The sequence below is a fragment of the Prionailurus bengalensis genome, chromosome F2, assembly GCF_016509475.1.
Source record: "Prionailurus bengalensis isolate Pbe53 chromosome F2, Fcat_Pben_1.1_paternal_pri, whole genome shotgun sequence".
In the NCBI taxonomy this organism is placed as follows: Eukaryota; Metazoa; Chordata; class Mammalia; order Carnivora; family Felidae; genus Prionailurus; species Prionailurus bengalensis.
The window spans coordinates 54,414,403-54,432,323 of NC_057353.1; the positions used below are offsets into that span (position 1 = coordinate 54,414,403).

A 17,921-nucleotide genomic window follows, 5' to 3' on the forward strand; every position below is an offset into this window, starting at 1 on the left:
TCCTTTTGCCTTTTGTGCCCATGGTGTCCCTCCTGTGGACAGTTGCCTAAACACTTTGGCTCTGAACCATGTCTCTGCCCTTCCTACCCTCTTCAATATGGCCTTTTCTTTACATTTAGCTATGGACAGTCTGTTCTGCCAGTCTTTGGGTCATTTTCTGGGTTATTTACACTGATGTGGGTTTTATCTAGGTATGTCCATGGAACAAGGTAAGCCTAGGATCCTCCTATGCTACCATCTTCCCCAGAAGTCAAAAAAGTTCACTTTAAAAGCTGATGCAGGGGCCCCTGGGTGACTCAGTCAGTTAAGCGTCCAACTTCAGCTCAGATCATGATCTCACAGTTTGTGAGTCTGAGCACCACGTCAGGCTCTTTGCTGACATCTCAGAGCCTCGAGCCTTCTTCAGATTCTGTGTCTCCCTCTCTCTCTGCCCATCCCCACTTGCACTCTCTCTCAAAAAATGAATAAACATTAAACAATAAATAAAACAAAAGCTCATGCAATGACATGTATGAACATCTGAAATGGTAATAATTATACATTTTAGATATCAATGACACAGTATAGTTTTCTAAAATAAAAATTTTCAATAATTTTTTAAAGAAAATTGAGTATATTGGGGCGCCTGGGTGGCGCAGTCGGTTAAGCGTCCGACTTCAGCCAGGTCACGATCTTGCGGTCCGTGAGTTCGAGCCCCGCGTCAGGCTCTGGGCTGATGGCTCAGAGCCTGGAGGCTGTTTCTGATTCTGTGTCTCCCTCTCTCTGCCCCTCCCCCATTCATGCTCTGTCTCTCTCTGTCCCAAAAATAAATAAACGTTGAAAAAAAAATTAAAAAAAAAAAAAAAGAAAATTGAGTATAGCCCTTAATTATAAATGACATTCAGAGTATGCACATACCTCTTAGACTTTACATCAGTGTGTTGCAAATAGGTTACAGGTCACCTAGATATTTAATCCCTTGGTCCTTAGATAGCCAAGTCACTTCTGGCCAAGAGCACCCCTAGTGTGCTATAAGTATAATTTTCTGTGCGCCATGAAGTGAGGGGAAAAGGCTAGAAATCTACATTGTTTGGACATAGTATGGGGTACATGTAATAGATTTCAAAAATGGTTCCATTTCTTCGCCTTCCTCATATCTAGGTCCTCTGCCATGGAACTTTGCAGGGTACTCCACTCTAACTCTGGGATAAGCTATGTGATCTGCTTTGGTCAGTATGATATGAGAAAATGTGACTCAAGCAGAGGCTTTATAAATACTTGTGCAACTGATCTTGCCGGTCACATTCTGACACAGTCATATTGTATGCCTGGGTTAGTCTGCTGAAGGAAAGGACAGGTGGAACAGAATCTCAAGATGGATGTGGCTGGTAATGGATCCAACACAAGTGACTTCTCTTGGAACATGGCTTGCCTCCTTTTAAACCCAAAACACTTGTTCAAAGCAAAGTCATGGGGTTGGCTCTTTTTATTTCCTTCCCATGGCAGAAACTTAGGAAACAAGGCAACATACAATCTTAACTTTCCTATTTCCTTTGAGGCACTAAGGGATATTTCCCTCTTTAATATATACATTAACGATTCAAAAAATACGTTTTTATGAACAAAGAAAGAGTTCTCACAGGCATATCTATCCTTTTGGAAAACACACAGATCCTGTTGTAAATTGCCCAGGTGTTAAAAGTTAACTGCATCTTTCTTCTATGAGAAAGTAGAAAAGTATTACTTACATACTGGGTGTCAGGGAGTTTTCAGACCCATAAAGAGGGATGTAACTTCAAGCTTTTAATAAACATTGATATATACTATTCTAATGTAAAAATATTACAATTTAGTTACTTCCCTAAGATGGAAATTTAGATTTCTCCAAATTTTTATTAGAAACATCACCACAATGCATATTCTTATATATACTGCGCTGGGCACATGTTGAGTGTCTTCCAGTATTTCTGGGATTATGGAAAATGCACTATTTATTTGAATACATATTTATAACTGTCCTTTGGTACCCACTGACACTCCCACCAACAGTGTAGGAGAGTTCCCATTTTCCCCCACCTTGGTCAATATGTCATATTCTAAAAATTTACATTTTTTTACCAATTTCCCTGATTACTTGGGAGACTGAGCATCTTTTTAAAAGTAAATTGGCTATTAATATCTTTTATATGCTTCCCTATTTTGCAGTTTTTTTATTATGAAAAAATAGTGTTTTGACATTCTAGATTTTTCTAGATTTTAACCCTTCTCTATTATGCGTTGACAAATATCTTCTCTCAGTCTGTTTTCTTTTACCACTGTTATAGAATCAGGTCATAAAGAAATTTTACATCTTATAATCCTTTAGTTTCTCTCATATTTTTGTTTTCTGGGTCTGAGATTATACACATTTAAGTAAATAAAAAAATGTGTCTATTTACGGATCCAATGATATACCAACTTGTTTACCACTTCATAATGTATCTTGGTACCTGATTGGTTACCTTTTATCTTCATTGTTTTTGCTCATAATTCCTTCATACTAATTTGAGAGGGGCTATTTTTCATTTATTATTCCAACATTCTAATATTAGGCATAATTTTTACCAGCTAAATTACATTTACTTGTTTGGTAAGACACCCTTAGTACTAAGATGTAATTAAAATATTCTTCCAGTAATCAGCAATGACTAGTACAATACTAGTTTTATTATATTATTTGCCATACATAAACTTACCATTTATCTCTTTAATCACGTATAAAATGTTAGAAGTGCCTGTGCAATGGTGATTTAATCTGTATAGTAATTTCCTTTAATGCAGAAACCTGACAGTTGTATATTACTTGAAAGCATCAGTTTTTACCATTCTTAATTTTTGAATTCCCTTATCCTCTTTCTCCCCTTCCTATTGGCAACCCTTCTGCCTGCTTCTTGTATGGGTTCCAGACTTGGTCAGACTTCTTTCTAACAGAACCACTACTCCACCTACCCCCTCCCACTTTTTTTTCCTCCAAAGAGAAACTTTACCTGGAAAACTCTGTAAGGTAGACTCTGTCTCTTTATACTTAGCAATGCATTATCCTGAACATTGGAAACATGAGGTTATGGTATATAGTTGATGCTTACTAAATGTTGAAATAATGAATTTTTTTGTAAAGAATATAGGGTTTTTAATTTTTTTTAATTTTAATTATTTTTTTCAATATATGAAATTTATTGTCAAATTGGTTTCCATACAACACCCAGTGCTCATCCCAAAAGGTGCCCTCCTCAATACCCATAACCCACCCTCCCCTCCCTCCCACCCCCCATCAACCCTCAGTTTGTTCTCAGTTTTTAACAGTCTCTTATGCTTTGGCTCTCTCTCCCACTCTAACCTCTTTTTTTCCTTCCCCTCCCCCATGGGTTTCTGTTAAGTTTCTCAGGATCCACATAAGAGTAAAAACATAGGGTATCTGTTTTTCTTTGTATGGCTTATTTCACTTAGCATAACACTCTCCAGTTCCATCCACGTTGCTACAAAGGGCCATATTTCATTCTTTCTCATTGCCACGTAGTACTCCATTGTGTATATAAACCACAGTTTCTTTATCCATTCATCAGTTGATGGACATTTAGGCTCTTTCCATAATTTGGCTATTGTTGAGAGTGCTGCTATAAACATTGGGGTACAAGTGCCCCTATGCATCAGTACTCCTGTATCCCTGGGGTAAATTCCTAGCAGTACTACTGCTGGGTCATAGGGTAGGTCTATTTTTAATTTTTTGAGGAACTTCCACAGTTTTCCAGAGCGGCTGCACCAGTTTGCATTCCCACCAACAGTGCAAGAGGGTTCCCGTTTCTCCACATCCTCTCCAGCATCTATAGTCTCCTGATTTGTTCATTTTGGCCACTTTGGCGTGAGGTGATATCTGAGTGTGGTTTTGATTTGTATGAAATAATGAATATTGTTAAGTGACTCTTAATATGAAAAGTACATAAAGTACTACTTTATTACTATCATAAATTCCTGCTCATAATTTATAAAAATCGACAAAATACGAGGTAGTTGTATTATGCCATAGACTTATAGCATATGCCTTATTATTTTTTTAAATTTTAGTGAACATACAATATTGGTTTCAGGAGAATTCAGTGATTCATCACTTGCATACAATAGTGTTCATCATAAGTGCCCTCCTTAGTACCCATCACTCATCTAGCCCATCTCTCACCTACCTCCCCCTTTCAACCCATAGTTCTCTATCATTAAGAGACTCTTGTGGTGAGCCTTATTTGTGTGTTTATTTTTTAAAGTGTAGAAACTTGTTTCAGTTGATTTATAGGCTTATGGGATTCTTAAAACATTTCGAGAAATCAGAGCTTAGAATCACTGCTCTGGATGTATTACTCTCTTAAGATAGGTCAAGATGCAAAAATCAGGACTACTTATCCTGATAGTTTCCAATTCAACCTTATGTTAAAAATCACAGGAAGAAAAGAAAATTTATTACTACCTGGAACTTTGTGTGTATATGCATACATACACACATAGCCATATGGTTAACTAAGGAGCACATTAATCTGCATTTTTCTTATCTTTCCTAAGAGGGTACTTATGATCCTTGGGGAAAATTTTAAAGATTTAAATCTCCTGTCACATAATAAAGTTTTTAATAATTCACTGTCTCAATACTCTTTTGTGTCATTAAGTTTTACAGCACAGAAAAGTTCTGGAAATACAGTTTTGTGTCTTGTTTTTCTGTGTTCTGACCTTATGATGCTCGAAACCCAGTCCACCTCATTCCTAAATACTAAGAGCACTGTTAGGACTCTGGCTTTCATTACCAGTTCTCTGGACTTCCCCAATTTCTTATGTAGCATCCCAATACTTCTCTCTAGGAAACTGCATTTTAAGTGTTTAGAACATGCACGTAATCTCCATCTTTTTCCTCCAAAGTAAATTTTCCAGGTAAATGCAAACCCCCAAAAATCCAAGGAAATGAAAAACTACAATTCATGACACAATGTATTTAATATATAAACAGGGTTATTTTTTTTTTTAATGTTTATTTTGAGAGAGAGAGCATGAGCAGGGGAGAGGCAGAGAGAGAGGGAGACACAGAATCTGACGCAGACTCCAGGTTTCAAGCTGTCAGCACAGAGCCCGACGTGGGACTTGACTCAAGAACTGTGAGATCATGACCTGAGCTCAAGTCGGACACTTGACTGAGCCATCTGGGTGCCCCAGGGTTATTTTTTTTAACTGTAGAAGTTTAAGGAGAACTACCAGGATAAATCATAATTTGTGTGACAGACTGTCACATTAATGGTGCCAATGAATTATACCTCCTGCTGTATTCCTGTGCAGTCCCTCTCACACTGACTCTAGACTTGACCATGTGACTTGCTTTGTTCAATGGAAGAAGAGCAAATGTGATGGAAACACAGGCTTGATAAGCTCTTGTGTATCAGTCTTGCCCTCTTGCAATGTCTGCTCTATCACAGGAATAAGACAAGTCTAGCCTACTGGAGCCATGCAGAACAGAGACAGCCACATCAGTGAACCATAGATTTTCAAATAGTCTTGTTTTAATGAGTTTTGAGGTGGTTTGTTGTATAACAATGGATAAGAGCTACACTTTATGGAACTTTATCATCTCTCTTTGTCTATGCCTGTTGGAAGAGCAAATGAATAAAAATTAAATGGAAAAAAATTTTTGGAAAAAAAACCCAAATCTTAGTATTTCAGCAAACTTTAACAATACTGGACCTGCTGTACTTCTGTTCTATTTCCCCCCTCTACCTCAGCTATTCAGTCCACTTAAATGAGTATTTACAAGAACCAACATTTTAACTGTAATCCAAAAGTTCTATAGGTACAGAAGGAAGAAACTATCAATGAACAAAGAGTATGTGATAAATATTTTTATTTTTAAACACTGAATTGTACATCTTTCATATAAAAGATGAAATTCCAGACTGTTTTTAAAAAAATCATTCTAATACTTTACATTTTTTACAGAAGTAAATTTTCTCTAAATTTGCAGCTTCATTCCATAGCTTTTATAGAATCATAATCTCTTGAATATACTTCCAATTTCCTTTAAAAAATAAAAAATTCATATAATTTATTTAACATAGTAAAACTTAACAGATTATAGTATAACTACTAAGCTTTCTGGCTACCACTGAATACTTTTCTCAGTACAGAAAAGCCAACATGTTGGGGTGATCAATTCTCTGTATTTACTTTTATTAAAAACAGGTTTTTGGTAGTGAGAACAAATAATCTCTCATTTGTTGCTTGAAAGCCTAAAATAGGATCATTGGTTTCTAGGCTTGCTACTTGCTGCTTAGCAACCTGCCCTACTTGCCGGCCTTCCTTTCTGTTGTAAAGTACAGTGGACATGGGAGTGGGCTGGCGGTAGATGAACACTCGACGAAGGCACTCACACAGGGCTGCATACGAGTAGTTTGGAGCACAAGCAAAAAATTTTTTGTCTCTCTTTGATGCTTGGACGTAGCCTGTTATGAAACAAATAAAATCCCATATATTAAAAAGAAGGAAAATGTGATTACACATTTAGTATTTCCCAGTTTTTATCATAAATTAAAATGCCTCAATAAAATATACACCATAATATTCAACAGTGTTTGAATTCTGAACTGTTAATGACTACTTACAATTTCTCCCAATTGGTGCCAAAATAGAGCTTTAATTCTTAAGGAACAAAATAGGTAGGGTTTTATCTCTTTAAGAAAAACACAATATAGTTCCTTATTTCCGTGAATAATTAGGACACTAAAAATCTAAAAATCAAAAGGACTAAAAACATGTCAAACTATCTTTAAATGCCAAATAATTAAGCTCATCAATCACAGATGTGGCATTACAGAATCTTTTTTATCAAATAAATGGGAAAATATTTATAGGATACCACTATAAAGTTATTTCAGGAGTGTGTTCATAATATAGCCACCAAGCCTAAAAATGCTAATGTGACAATACATTCTCTTATTATTTCTATTATGTTAGTGGTATTTTTATACACCAGTGCCCACAGTGTAACAGGATTTTGTTGTACTTCAGCTCCCAGAAGTAGAACCTTGAGATCACTACAAGTTGGAATGAAAATTTAAGCATCTAATTTTAAAAACTTAATTAGAACATCCCTTGAAAACTAATTAAACTCTGTAAAATCTTATTCTTGTCTTTTAAAAAAATTATTTTTACAGGTTAAAAGGGTATTTATGTTCTGAAGTATAAATTAGGATTTTCAGACTGGGACATGGTTACTGAATGTTATAACATGTGGGATAAAAACAGAATACTAACATAAAGTGATCTCATCAAATAACGAGCAAAGGAACTCTAGGTAGAGCACAGGAAGATCAATATTGGTTTTATCATTAAACAGGGTTTGAAGAGGAAACAGTGAAGAGTATGTAGATATCTGAGTATTTTAGAATTAGCTCTCTGGGCTAACCTTGAGAAAATTAACAATGTATATAATGTCTTGAGACTACATATCAAATGTAATGTTGATTTAACTTAAGCAGAATTCTAAACAGACTTAGGGATACAAATGGAGAATCTAAGCATATAAAAATTATGTGACAGAGATTTCCTTACTGAAAAAAGAAGATTCAGAATTAAAAAAGAGGAATTATATAGAGGCCAGAAATTTTATATTCAAATTTTTCAATAAAACTCTTTATTTCAGGTCATAAAAATCCATTTGGAGTCTGAATTAACCAGCTTAGCAGCCTACATTATTAACTATAAAGGATAATTGACCAATCTCCTCTATAATTAAGGTTGTATTCAGAATATATCATTTTACTTCCTGTTCCCAGTTTAAAATAATCACTCAATAAAGCAGTAACTGTGCCTAATTTATATAAAAAAACTTCTCCCATACAATACTAATATAGTTTGACATAAAATCAATTATTGCATAAGTCTACAATTATGTATCTTAACATTTTTCAAGCCCTAGTTTTAAAATGCATTTCCTTAGAGCAATTCTATGATGTTTTTGATGATTACTCTGAAGAAACATGAATACAAGTTCCATGTAGGGTATTGTCAAACCCACTGTTCATATTCTAATACCGCATAGCTTATTTGGAATAAACAAATGACTGATTAGAAGAATCAAGTGGTGACATAACCACTTTGATTTCTATTCTGTGCTGATCTTCTGTACAAGCATAAAAATAGATTGGTTCTGTTCCAAAAGTACTAACATTCATCAACTATAGTAAAAGCAACCAAATACAGCACAAATCAATCCAAAGGTAATTAAGACAGATCAAATTAAAAAAAAAAAAAAAGAAAAAGAAAAAGAAAAAATGAACTTAAAAAAAAATGACCCTACTTTCTGACATAATGGAAAATGCTGTCAAAGAGCTTGCTTTATACCTAAAGCATTGAAAGTTGCAATGTGCTCCCACATATCATCTTGTTTGCTGGAGTGTGGTTGCCAGAGTAGGGCATCAACATCATGGCGTAAACAGAAGCAGGGCATTTCTTTAGGATCCACTATGACAGAGAAAAGGTACTGGTTGCTTCCAAGATTCACCTAAAATAGTGACAAAAAATAATTTACTCAACAAATTAATAATGATGATGCCAATAACTGACACACAGCTCTATATGTCAGCAAGTTTTCTAAACTGTTTATACAGGCAGTTTGATTACCTCTTCAGAAATGCCCCTGGGAGAAATGTGCTACTGTTATATCCATTTTAAAGTTCAGCAAAGTCACTTGCCCAAGGTCAACCTGGTAATAAGTTGTGGAGCTGAGACTGAACCCAGCATCTATGTTCCTAACCACTACACTATACTGCCTCTTAACTCTTAGTATCCTAGTTTAAAACACAATATAAAACACTCATTTATAGGCAGAATACTTTTTAAACCACAGAATTACAAATATGAAGTTCACAAATGGGAACTTGTAACAATTACTAAGTACAATGATAGCTAAGATTTATGAGCATGTGCTATATATACAAGGCATGTTATAAATATTAATTTCAACAATCAACACGCTTGTTATTATCTGCACTTAAGAGATAAAAGAACATGGAGAGTTTGAGAACTTGTTCTAGGCTACAAAGAAAAACCACAAAGCTGAGATTCAAACTCAAATCTGTTTACAAATTATTTAAGTTGATGTACTGTTTAATTTCAGTATCAATGTCAAGAATGTTTACTATGCTAATAATTTTTATTGCAATACTCATGACTAAAGGAATTCATTTTTAATACAAAACCATCGGATTGAGATTCATATTTGAATTCTACCTATAGGAATACTTCTTTTAATGAAAATAGGTTGAAATGATATTCTGTCTAGAAATGTTATCATCAGTTAAAAATGCCTAAATACCACACCAACAAAATCACATCAAATGTAGAAAACATGCATAGTACTTGATAAATATTGAATTGCTTTCATGAGTTTCAGGGAAGACTGGAGAATAAAATGTTGGGTTCCAATGAGAGAGACCTGACCTGTATTCAGTAGGGAAAACTGTGAAGTGGCTCTCCAGGAAGAGGATTTATTGGTACAGCTGAGCAGGCATAGGCTCCTGGTCACAGGAGAATTCTGTGACAGAGCAACCCAATTTCTTTTGCCCCAGCAGTGCCTGGGGATAGAACTTTTGTCTTCCTCAGAAGAGGAAGAGGATAGCAGACAGTGTTCACAGACTATACATATTTTTTATGTAAATACACCTACAAGAACTTTTGTCTTCCTCAGAAGGGGAAGAGGATAGCAGACAGTGTTCACAGACCATACATGTTTTTTATGTAAATACACCTACAACGATGTTTACTGCAGCTTTGTTTATATAACATTGAAACACTTAAAACTGGTACATTTTTCTTAGGAAAAAAAAAATGGGCCCCTTATTCTGACTTAAATATTTCTTCTCTTCCACTCTCACTTACTTTATACATATCTCCATTAGAGTCAAAGTACTACATTTTGTTTATTTTTGAGAGAAAGAGTGAGCACGAGTGGGAGGGAGGGGCAGAGAGAGAGGGAGACAGAGAATCCCGAGCAGGCTCTGCACTGTCAGTGCAGAGTCTGATGTGGGGTTGAACCCACCAAGCTATGAGATTGTGACCTGAGCTGCAATCAAGAGCTGGACCCTCAACCAAAGGAGCCACCTAGGCATCCCAAAATCCCATTAAAATATTTTTCTTTTGTTTATTTTGAGAGTGAGTGAATGGGGGAGAGGGGTGAGGGTCGGTGGGAGGAGAGAGCGAGAGAACCCCAAGAAGGCTCAACACTGTCAGCATGGAGCCCAACATGGGGCTTGGACCTATGAACCGTGAGATCATGACCTGAGGCGAAACCAATCAAGAATCGGACGCTTAACCAACTGAGCCAGCTAGGCACCCCCACCCCTGCAAAAGCCCATTTTATAGTAGTTATTATTATTTATTTTTAATTGAAGCATAGTTGACATATAATACAATATTAATTTTAGGTATATGACATAGTGACCCAACAATCATATACATTACAAAATGCTCACCATGATTAGTTACAAAAGTCACCAAAGTTGTTATAATTTGATTGACTATATTATTCCCTATGCTGTACTTTTGATCCCTGTGTGTACTTCTTAATCCCCTTCACCTATTTTGTCTATCTTCTAACCCCCATTCCCTCTGTCAATCATCAGTTCTCTGTATTTAGGAATCTATTGTTGTTTGTTCATTTGTTTTGTTTTTAGAGATTCCATATATGAGATCATATATTTGTCTGACTTATTTCACTTAGCATAATGCCATCAAAATGCATCTATGTTGTCACAAATGGCAAGATTTCCTTCTTCTTCATGGATAAAAAGTATCCCATTGTATGTGTATACATATTTTTAAAATCCATTGATCCATCAATGTACACATATTGTTCTCCTATGTTGGCTCTTGACTATCATAAATAATGCTACCATAAGCATGGGGGTTAGTACTTTTTTTGATTTTGTGTTTTTACTTCCTTTGAATACCCAAAAGTAGAATAACTGGATTATGTGGTTATTTCTATTTCTAATTTTTTGAGGAACCTCCATTCTTGTATTTTGCATAATGGTTTCACCAATGTACATTCCAACAAGGAGTGCACAAGCGTTCCCTTTTCTCCACATCCTCACCAACACTTCTTACTTCTTTTTCATACTGGCCATTCTCACTGGTGTGAGGTGATGATTCCCTGTGGTTTTGATTTGCACAGGGCTCTGTGCTGGCACACGGAGCCTGCTTGGGGTTCTCCTCCTCTCTCTGTCCCTCCCCCACTTATGCTGTATCTCAAAATAAATCAATACACTTAAAAAATAAAATAAAATGGGCTTTGGGAGAACATGCTGTGGTGGTGATTAAGAACATGGGTTTGGAAGCACATCTGAACTGAAATCCCAGTTGCCACTTACTAGCGTCCTAACTTAAATCTCACCTCTTAAGTTTGAGCTTCCTCTTCTATAAAATGGGATCATATTCCTAATTCTTAAGTAGTGAAGATTAAATAAGGTAGTTGGTAAAATAATAGAAAATATGTATATATTGTGTTCTGCCTCTGGGTCCTGGCACACAGTTCCTGAAACTCTTATAATTTCCTAAGTGGTAAGAACACTAGGAACATCTTTTGTTGTAATATTTGATCTTTGATCCAGGTTCCTGACACATAGCTCCTAACCCCTTGGTATTTGACTCTAAGTTATAGGAGTGTCTTTTGTTCTAACGAGATGACTCTTGGTGAGCTCCTGGATGGCTTCAGGATAGGGGGTGTTTGCCAGAAAGACCACACCATGATTAGGAGCTTGGAACTTTCAGCTCCACCTCCTAACCTTTAGGATAGGATCATGACTGATCATGCCTGTGTGATGAAACCTTCACAAAAGTCCCAAAGGTACAGGCTTCATAGAGCTTCTGAGTTGCTGAACACATGGAAGTACTAGGAAGATGGCATGTCTGGTGAGGGAATGGAGGTTTTGTGGCCTTCCTCTATAGTTTGCATTATGCATCTCTTTCATCTGGATGTTCATTATTATCCTTTATTGTATTTTTTTTTTTAATTTTTTTCAACGTTTATCTATTTTTGGGACAGAGAGAGGCAGAGCATGAACGGGGGAGGGGCAGAGAGAGAGGGAGACACAGAATCGGAAACAGGCTCCAGGCTCTGAGCCATCAGCCCAGAGCCTGACGCAGGGCTCGAACTCACGGACCGCGAGATCATGACCTGGCTGAAGTCGGACGCGTAACCGACTGCGCCACCCAGGCGCCCCTATTGTATTTTTTATAATAAACTGGTCAATGTGCATTTTGTTAACTGTCTTGGCAAACTATAGAACCCAAGGAGAGGGTTGTTGAAACCCTGATGTATGGCCAGTCACGGGTATAGATGAACCTGGGATTTGTGACTGGCAGCTGAAGTGGGAGTTTGGGAGAGTCTTGCGGGAGTGAGGCCTCAGCCTGTGGGATGTGACACTACCTGCAAGTAGATTGTGTAGGATATCCTACTAGTCTCAGAAAACTACTTGATGTGTGGAAAACCCACACATCTGGTATCAGTAATGTTCTGTGTGGTAGCATTGTGAGAGTAAAGGAGAAACCCAGGGAATTGTTTTTCTTTATACAGTTGTAGATGCATATCAACCCAATACTTAATGCATAGTAAGAACAGTGTAAATTTTAGCAATTTATTCTATGTACAGAATGCTTGAATTTTGAATTCAATAATAGGCTTTGGAATTAAAGTTTCAGGTCATTAACTTTTCAGTCTGGCCTCATAAAAATACTCTGTTTCTGAACAGACAGAATCTTTTTCTTGATACTCATTTTTAATTTAATTTGGTAATAGCAGTTATTAGAGGTTCTTTAAATTTGACATTTAAATTTGACATTTAATCTTCAAAAGTCTTTAATTGCTAAGTGTTCTACAAAGAAAAAAAAGTATCAATTGACTACTTGAAATGCATTTCAAAATTTCCTCTAGAGAATATTTTACTCTAATTGTAGTTTTCACTAGTACTTTAAAGATAAACACAATCTTTTCTTTAATAAACATGAAAATAGAAGGAATGTGGAATTGTATTTTATTGGCCAGTTTATGGGTTTAGGATTTTTTTTTTAAGGCAATAAATTTGGCATTAGCAAAGAATGAGTTTTCCAAATTAGTAAATTGTCTAGTGTAAATGAGTTCTTCTCATTTAAGTGCTAAGACTATGTTTCAAGCCTTTTTAAAATGAAATATTGCTAAGATTTATTATTTGCACATCTTATATAGAACATTCTGAAGAGAAAGTAACATTTTATTGATGGTTGAATGTCATCAGGGTAAACATTAATGTATATGTCTATGATAATACCCTTAGAGACATCTGAAATGAGTAGAGCTCTTTAACACTACACCAAGTAACCTCAGCCTTCTCCATTTTAAAAACGTATTTTCTGGTTATGCGTGGTTTGTTTTTGCTCCTTCCTTCCACTGCTAATAAGCTATTGGGGGCTACTTCTTTTGTCAGCATTTGCCCAAAGCAGCCATCCTTTCCTTCTTTCTTATTTGCTGTCCCATTTTGCTCTTGGATACCAAATTGTGACCTTGGGCTTTGTGGTACCTGTTCCTGACTATCCAGGGAAACTTAGAGCATCTTACTCTTGACTCTTACAGGTTATTTGCCCATGCCAGGTAAATGGATAATGTTTCACTTTCCCTGTTTTGTCTGCTTCAAATATTTTTGTTTTTCTGCATTTTCTTATGTTGATGCTTTTTTTTTCTATAGGATCATACAAAAGTGCACTTGATTTTAAGTGTACTTTTTTAGTTATCACACTTCATTTCATTTACTTAATTCACTTAGCAAAACTAGTTACTTTAGTTTGTAATCTTAATACTGATTTGTTTTGCTTTTGGGTAAAATTATGTAGTGTGGATTTTTAGAGTTTGCAGGGAACAGAGAAAACCTCTGGAATTATCTTGAGGTGGATGTTTAACGTGAACATATGTGAAGATCATAGGGAACAGTGGAAACAATCAGATCTCATGAAGAACTGGGTCATTCTACAAACAAATGCACTGGCAAGTCAGGTCTAAAGGAGAAGTGGAATGTTGTTTAGAAAATAGTACCTAGTTTTGATGAACATGTAATATACTTATCTCTTGAGAACCAAATATCCCTTGTTCTGTACTTCACTGTGGTGTCATTGTGATCATATCACCATCTTCTTTCCTTCTGCTACTCATACCTATATCCACCTCAGTCACTTTCTACCTCCTACCATGGTTTCTACTTACTTTATTCTCTCTGGGTATGTCTTTTGCCCTTCTGTTGGCTGAATAATTGTGTTTATTGTTCATTTTGGCATTTAGACTTCCCAAACAAGATTATTTTATTGTTTTGGCCAGCCAGCATCCAGTATGGGAAGCACCTGTTCAAGAAAACACTTTAATCTTGGATAAAAGATGGTTGCCTCTGAGATGCCCACCCTTTTTTTTTTCAGCATAGGTCAGAGGAATGGAGTTTTACAGTACACAATTTGCCTACTTGTGTATATGGAACCTCTTGTGAATACTGAACCATCACTAATTTACTGATTATAAGTTGAAGTTCTAGGCTTTTTAGGCATGTTTATTGATAGTAAGCAAAGGAATTCCAGATTCTGCCTAGGATGAAGAAAGCTGGAAATAATGTCACTCCAAATGTAACAAGAAAAGGCTGGGTAATTTGTAGAATCATTACTTTTAAAAAATTCATCAGAGAGCTGAGGTTACAAGGAAACCAACTAGCTTGAAATCTGAGGAAAACCAGGTGTCACCAAGGAGATGGGCTAGGAGAACTGTTCCATCTGAGCATAGAAAGAAGAAAGAACTGCATAATTGAGAATTCAACTAACAAATCGCCAAAAGCTTAGTGTGGGACAGCAAGTATAGAATTCTTTGGATTTACACATTTTCTTATGATCCTTGACCAGTTCCTAGCAAAAAAAGACCAGGAGAAAGGGAGCTGCTCTGATGGTACTGAGTTTTAGGAAGGAAGTGTCTTCCTCTGTGGAAAAATCAGAATGTCCTTCTTGGATTTTTTTCTGTAAGTGTCAAAAGTCTTAAACCGTTGGGAGAGAGCATTAAATCTTAGCATCCCAACGGCTCAGAAGACGACCTGTTGCAGATGAGGCGAAAAAAAATTAAAATTTTTAAAAACACCATCTCTGTGCCTGGAGGAGAAATTAAATCATCCTGGGCCTAGACTATTACAAATTTTCTAGAGGAAGGGCAGTATCACTAAAAAGTCCCAAACCCTGAAACCCAAGAACACATGGCCCAGGACTGAGGCTGAGCCAAGAGTCTGAACCCCTCATCCGTGCAACACCCCCACCCCCCAATCAGGCTGGGGAAGCACCAAGTAAGTGACAACAGCAGTCTACCACTAGAGAAGGAGTAAGAGCAAAGAGAGATTCTCTCTGAGAGGCAGATGTACAGTGAAAGCCCAAAGCTTAGGGCAAATTAGCAGAGTTGGGGAAAATCTTCCATCAACTCAGCCTCCACCAGAATGTAACTTAACACTAGGGGAATCTGAAGCGAGGGATGCACTGAGGGTAACCATAACAACAAAACTCAAGGTTAGATCAGCCTTTTTACAACCCTCCTGTCATAACCACCCACACTAATGACCCAGCAGAAGTATGTCCACTCCCAGGCATAAATACTATTTACCTCAGTCTCTACTGCTCTCACATCCAGTATTCAATCAAAAATTGTAAGGCACAAAAAAATGAAGAAAGTAAAAACATCCACTGTCAAGAAACAAAGCAGACCAGGTAACCAGATTCAGATGATCTATATTTTGGAACTACAAGACAAGGAACTTAAAATAACTATGGGATTTTAAAGAGTTTAATGGAAGAGATGGGTTATGTACATAAATAAATGCAGAATTAGAGCAGAGAGAAACTGCAAAGGGTGAAAAAAAAAATCCTAGGGGAAAAAAACACAGCAAGAGAAAAAGGCTTCAACAAACTCATCAGTATACTCTATGGAAAAAGAATTAGTGACCTTGAAAATAGGTTATTAAAAATTAGAACGTAAACCAAAGTGGGGGATGGGGCAGGGATTAAAAACAAAAAACTGAGCATCTAAATGCTGTCAGGCAATATTAAACAGTCTAACACACATCTGATTGGAATCCTAGAAGAGATATGGAACATTCACCAAAATAGACCATATTCTGTCCTATAAAAAACACATTTAAAAAATAAGAATCATAAACACAATGTTCTCTGAGCATAACAGAATTAAATTAGATATTACTAGGGGCACTTGGGTGGCTCAGTTGCTTAAGCATCTGACTCTTGATTTTCACTCAGGTCACAATCTCTCAGTTCATGAGTTCAAGCCCCACATCAGACTCTGTACTGACAGTGCAGGGCATGCTTGAGATTCTCTTTCCTTCTCTCTCAGCCCTTCCCCACTCACACATGCTCTCTCAAAATAAATAAACATTTTAAAAAATTAGATATTAGTAAAAAAGAAAAATTTGGAAAATCCACAAATAATCTGGAAATTAAACAACATGTTTCTGAATAACCCATGAGTCATAGTGGACCTCACAAAGGAGATTAGGAAATTTTGTACTGAATGAAAATGAAGCATAGTACATGTGAGATGCAACTAAAACAATGTTTAGAGGGAATTTTATAGAATTACAGGTTATATTAGAAAAGAAAAAATGAAGTAGTATGAGCACTCTTTCATATATTTGATAATTTAAGTTAAATTCCTTGAAAGACAAGCATTACATTTCACTCAAGGAGAAATAGATAACCTCAGTAGTCCTGTATCTGTTAACAGGATTGAATTTATTGTTAAAAACCTTCCAACAAAGAAATCTCCAGACCTAGAATGCTTCACTGGTGTGTTTTACCAAACAAAGAAACAATATCAAACTGTTCCAGGAAACAAAAGAAAGGAACAACTCTCAACTTATTTTATGAGGCCAGCATTACTCTGAGAGCCAAAGATATGACAAGAAAAGAGAAACTATTATTCCTGATGAATGTAATGCAAAAAATCTCAGTAAAATATTAGTAAATCAAATCCAGTAATAAGTAAAAAGGATAATACATCATGACCAAATATAGTGTATCTTGGGAATTCAGGGCTGATTCAGCATTCAAATTATCAATCAGTGAAATTCAGCATTACCAACAGGCCGAAGAAAAATATTTTAGCCTCCATTTATGATAAAAATGCTTGGCAAACTAGAAATTAAAGGCAACTGCCTCCCTGAGGAACCTAGAATTAACACTGTACTTTATGGTAAAAGACCAAATGCTCCTCCCCACTAAGACTGCTAAGAGGAAAGGGTATTTGTCCTCATTACTCCTAGTCAGTATCATGCTGGAAATCCAAGCTATTGAAGTAAGGCAAGAAAAAGTAGGAAAAAGCATACAATGGAATATTACTCAGCAATCAAAAAGAATTGAAATCTTGCCATCTGCAACAATGTGGATGGAACTGAGTATATTATGCTAAGTGAAATAAGTCAATCAGAGAAAGACAAATATATGATTTCACTCATATGTGGAATTTAAGAAACAAAACAAATGAACACAGGGGAAGGGAAGAAAAAATAAAAGAGAGGAAGGCAAACCATAAGAGACTCCTAAATACAGAAAACAAACTGAGGTTGCTAGAGGAATACTGAGTAGGGAGGATGGGCTAAATGGGTGATGGGCATTAGGGAAGGCACTTGGGATGAGCACTGGGTGTTGTATGTAAGTGATGGATCACTAAATTTTTCTCCTGATACAATTATTACACTATATGTTAACTAAATTAGATTTAAATAAAATATTGAAAAGCATAAATAATTATCAAGAGATTCTAATACTATCATGAGAAAGTGAAACCAGACTTTTTTAGGTGTTATCCTAAATCACCGTTTATA

General features: G+C 36.2%; 1 protein-coding gene across 1 annotated transcript in view; it reads right to left on the reverse strand.

Annotated features, from left to right (window-relative positions):
- Nucleotides 1-5,527: 5,527 nt before the first annotated feature.
- The window catches only part of NUDCD1 (NudC domain containing 1), a 76,986-nt gene continuing 64,592 nt past the window's right edge, over nucleotides 5,528-17,921 (reverse strand). Inside the window, exons 9-10 of the mRNA XM_043601609.1 lie at nucleotides 8,386-8,545; nucleotides 5,528-6,485 (exon numbers count right to left, since the gene is read on the reverse strand). Coding sequence (XP_043457544.1) covers nucleotides 6,193-6,485; nucleotides 8,386-8,545 — 453 coding nt within the window. The 3' untranslated portion in view covers nucleotides 5,528-6,192. The remainder of the gene's footprint in view (nucleotides 6,486-8,385; nucleotides 8,546-17,921) is intronic.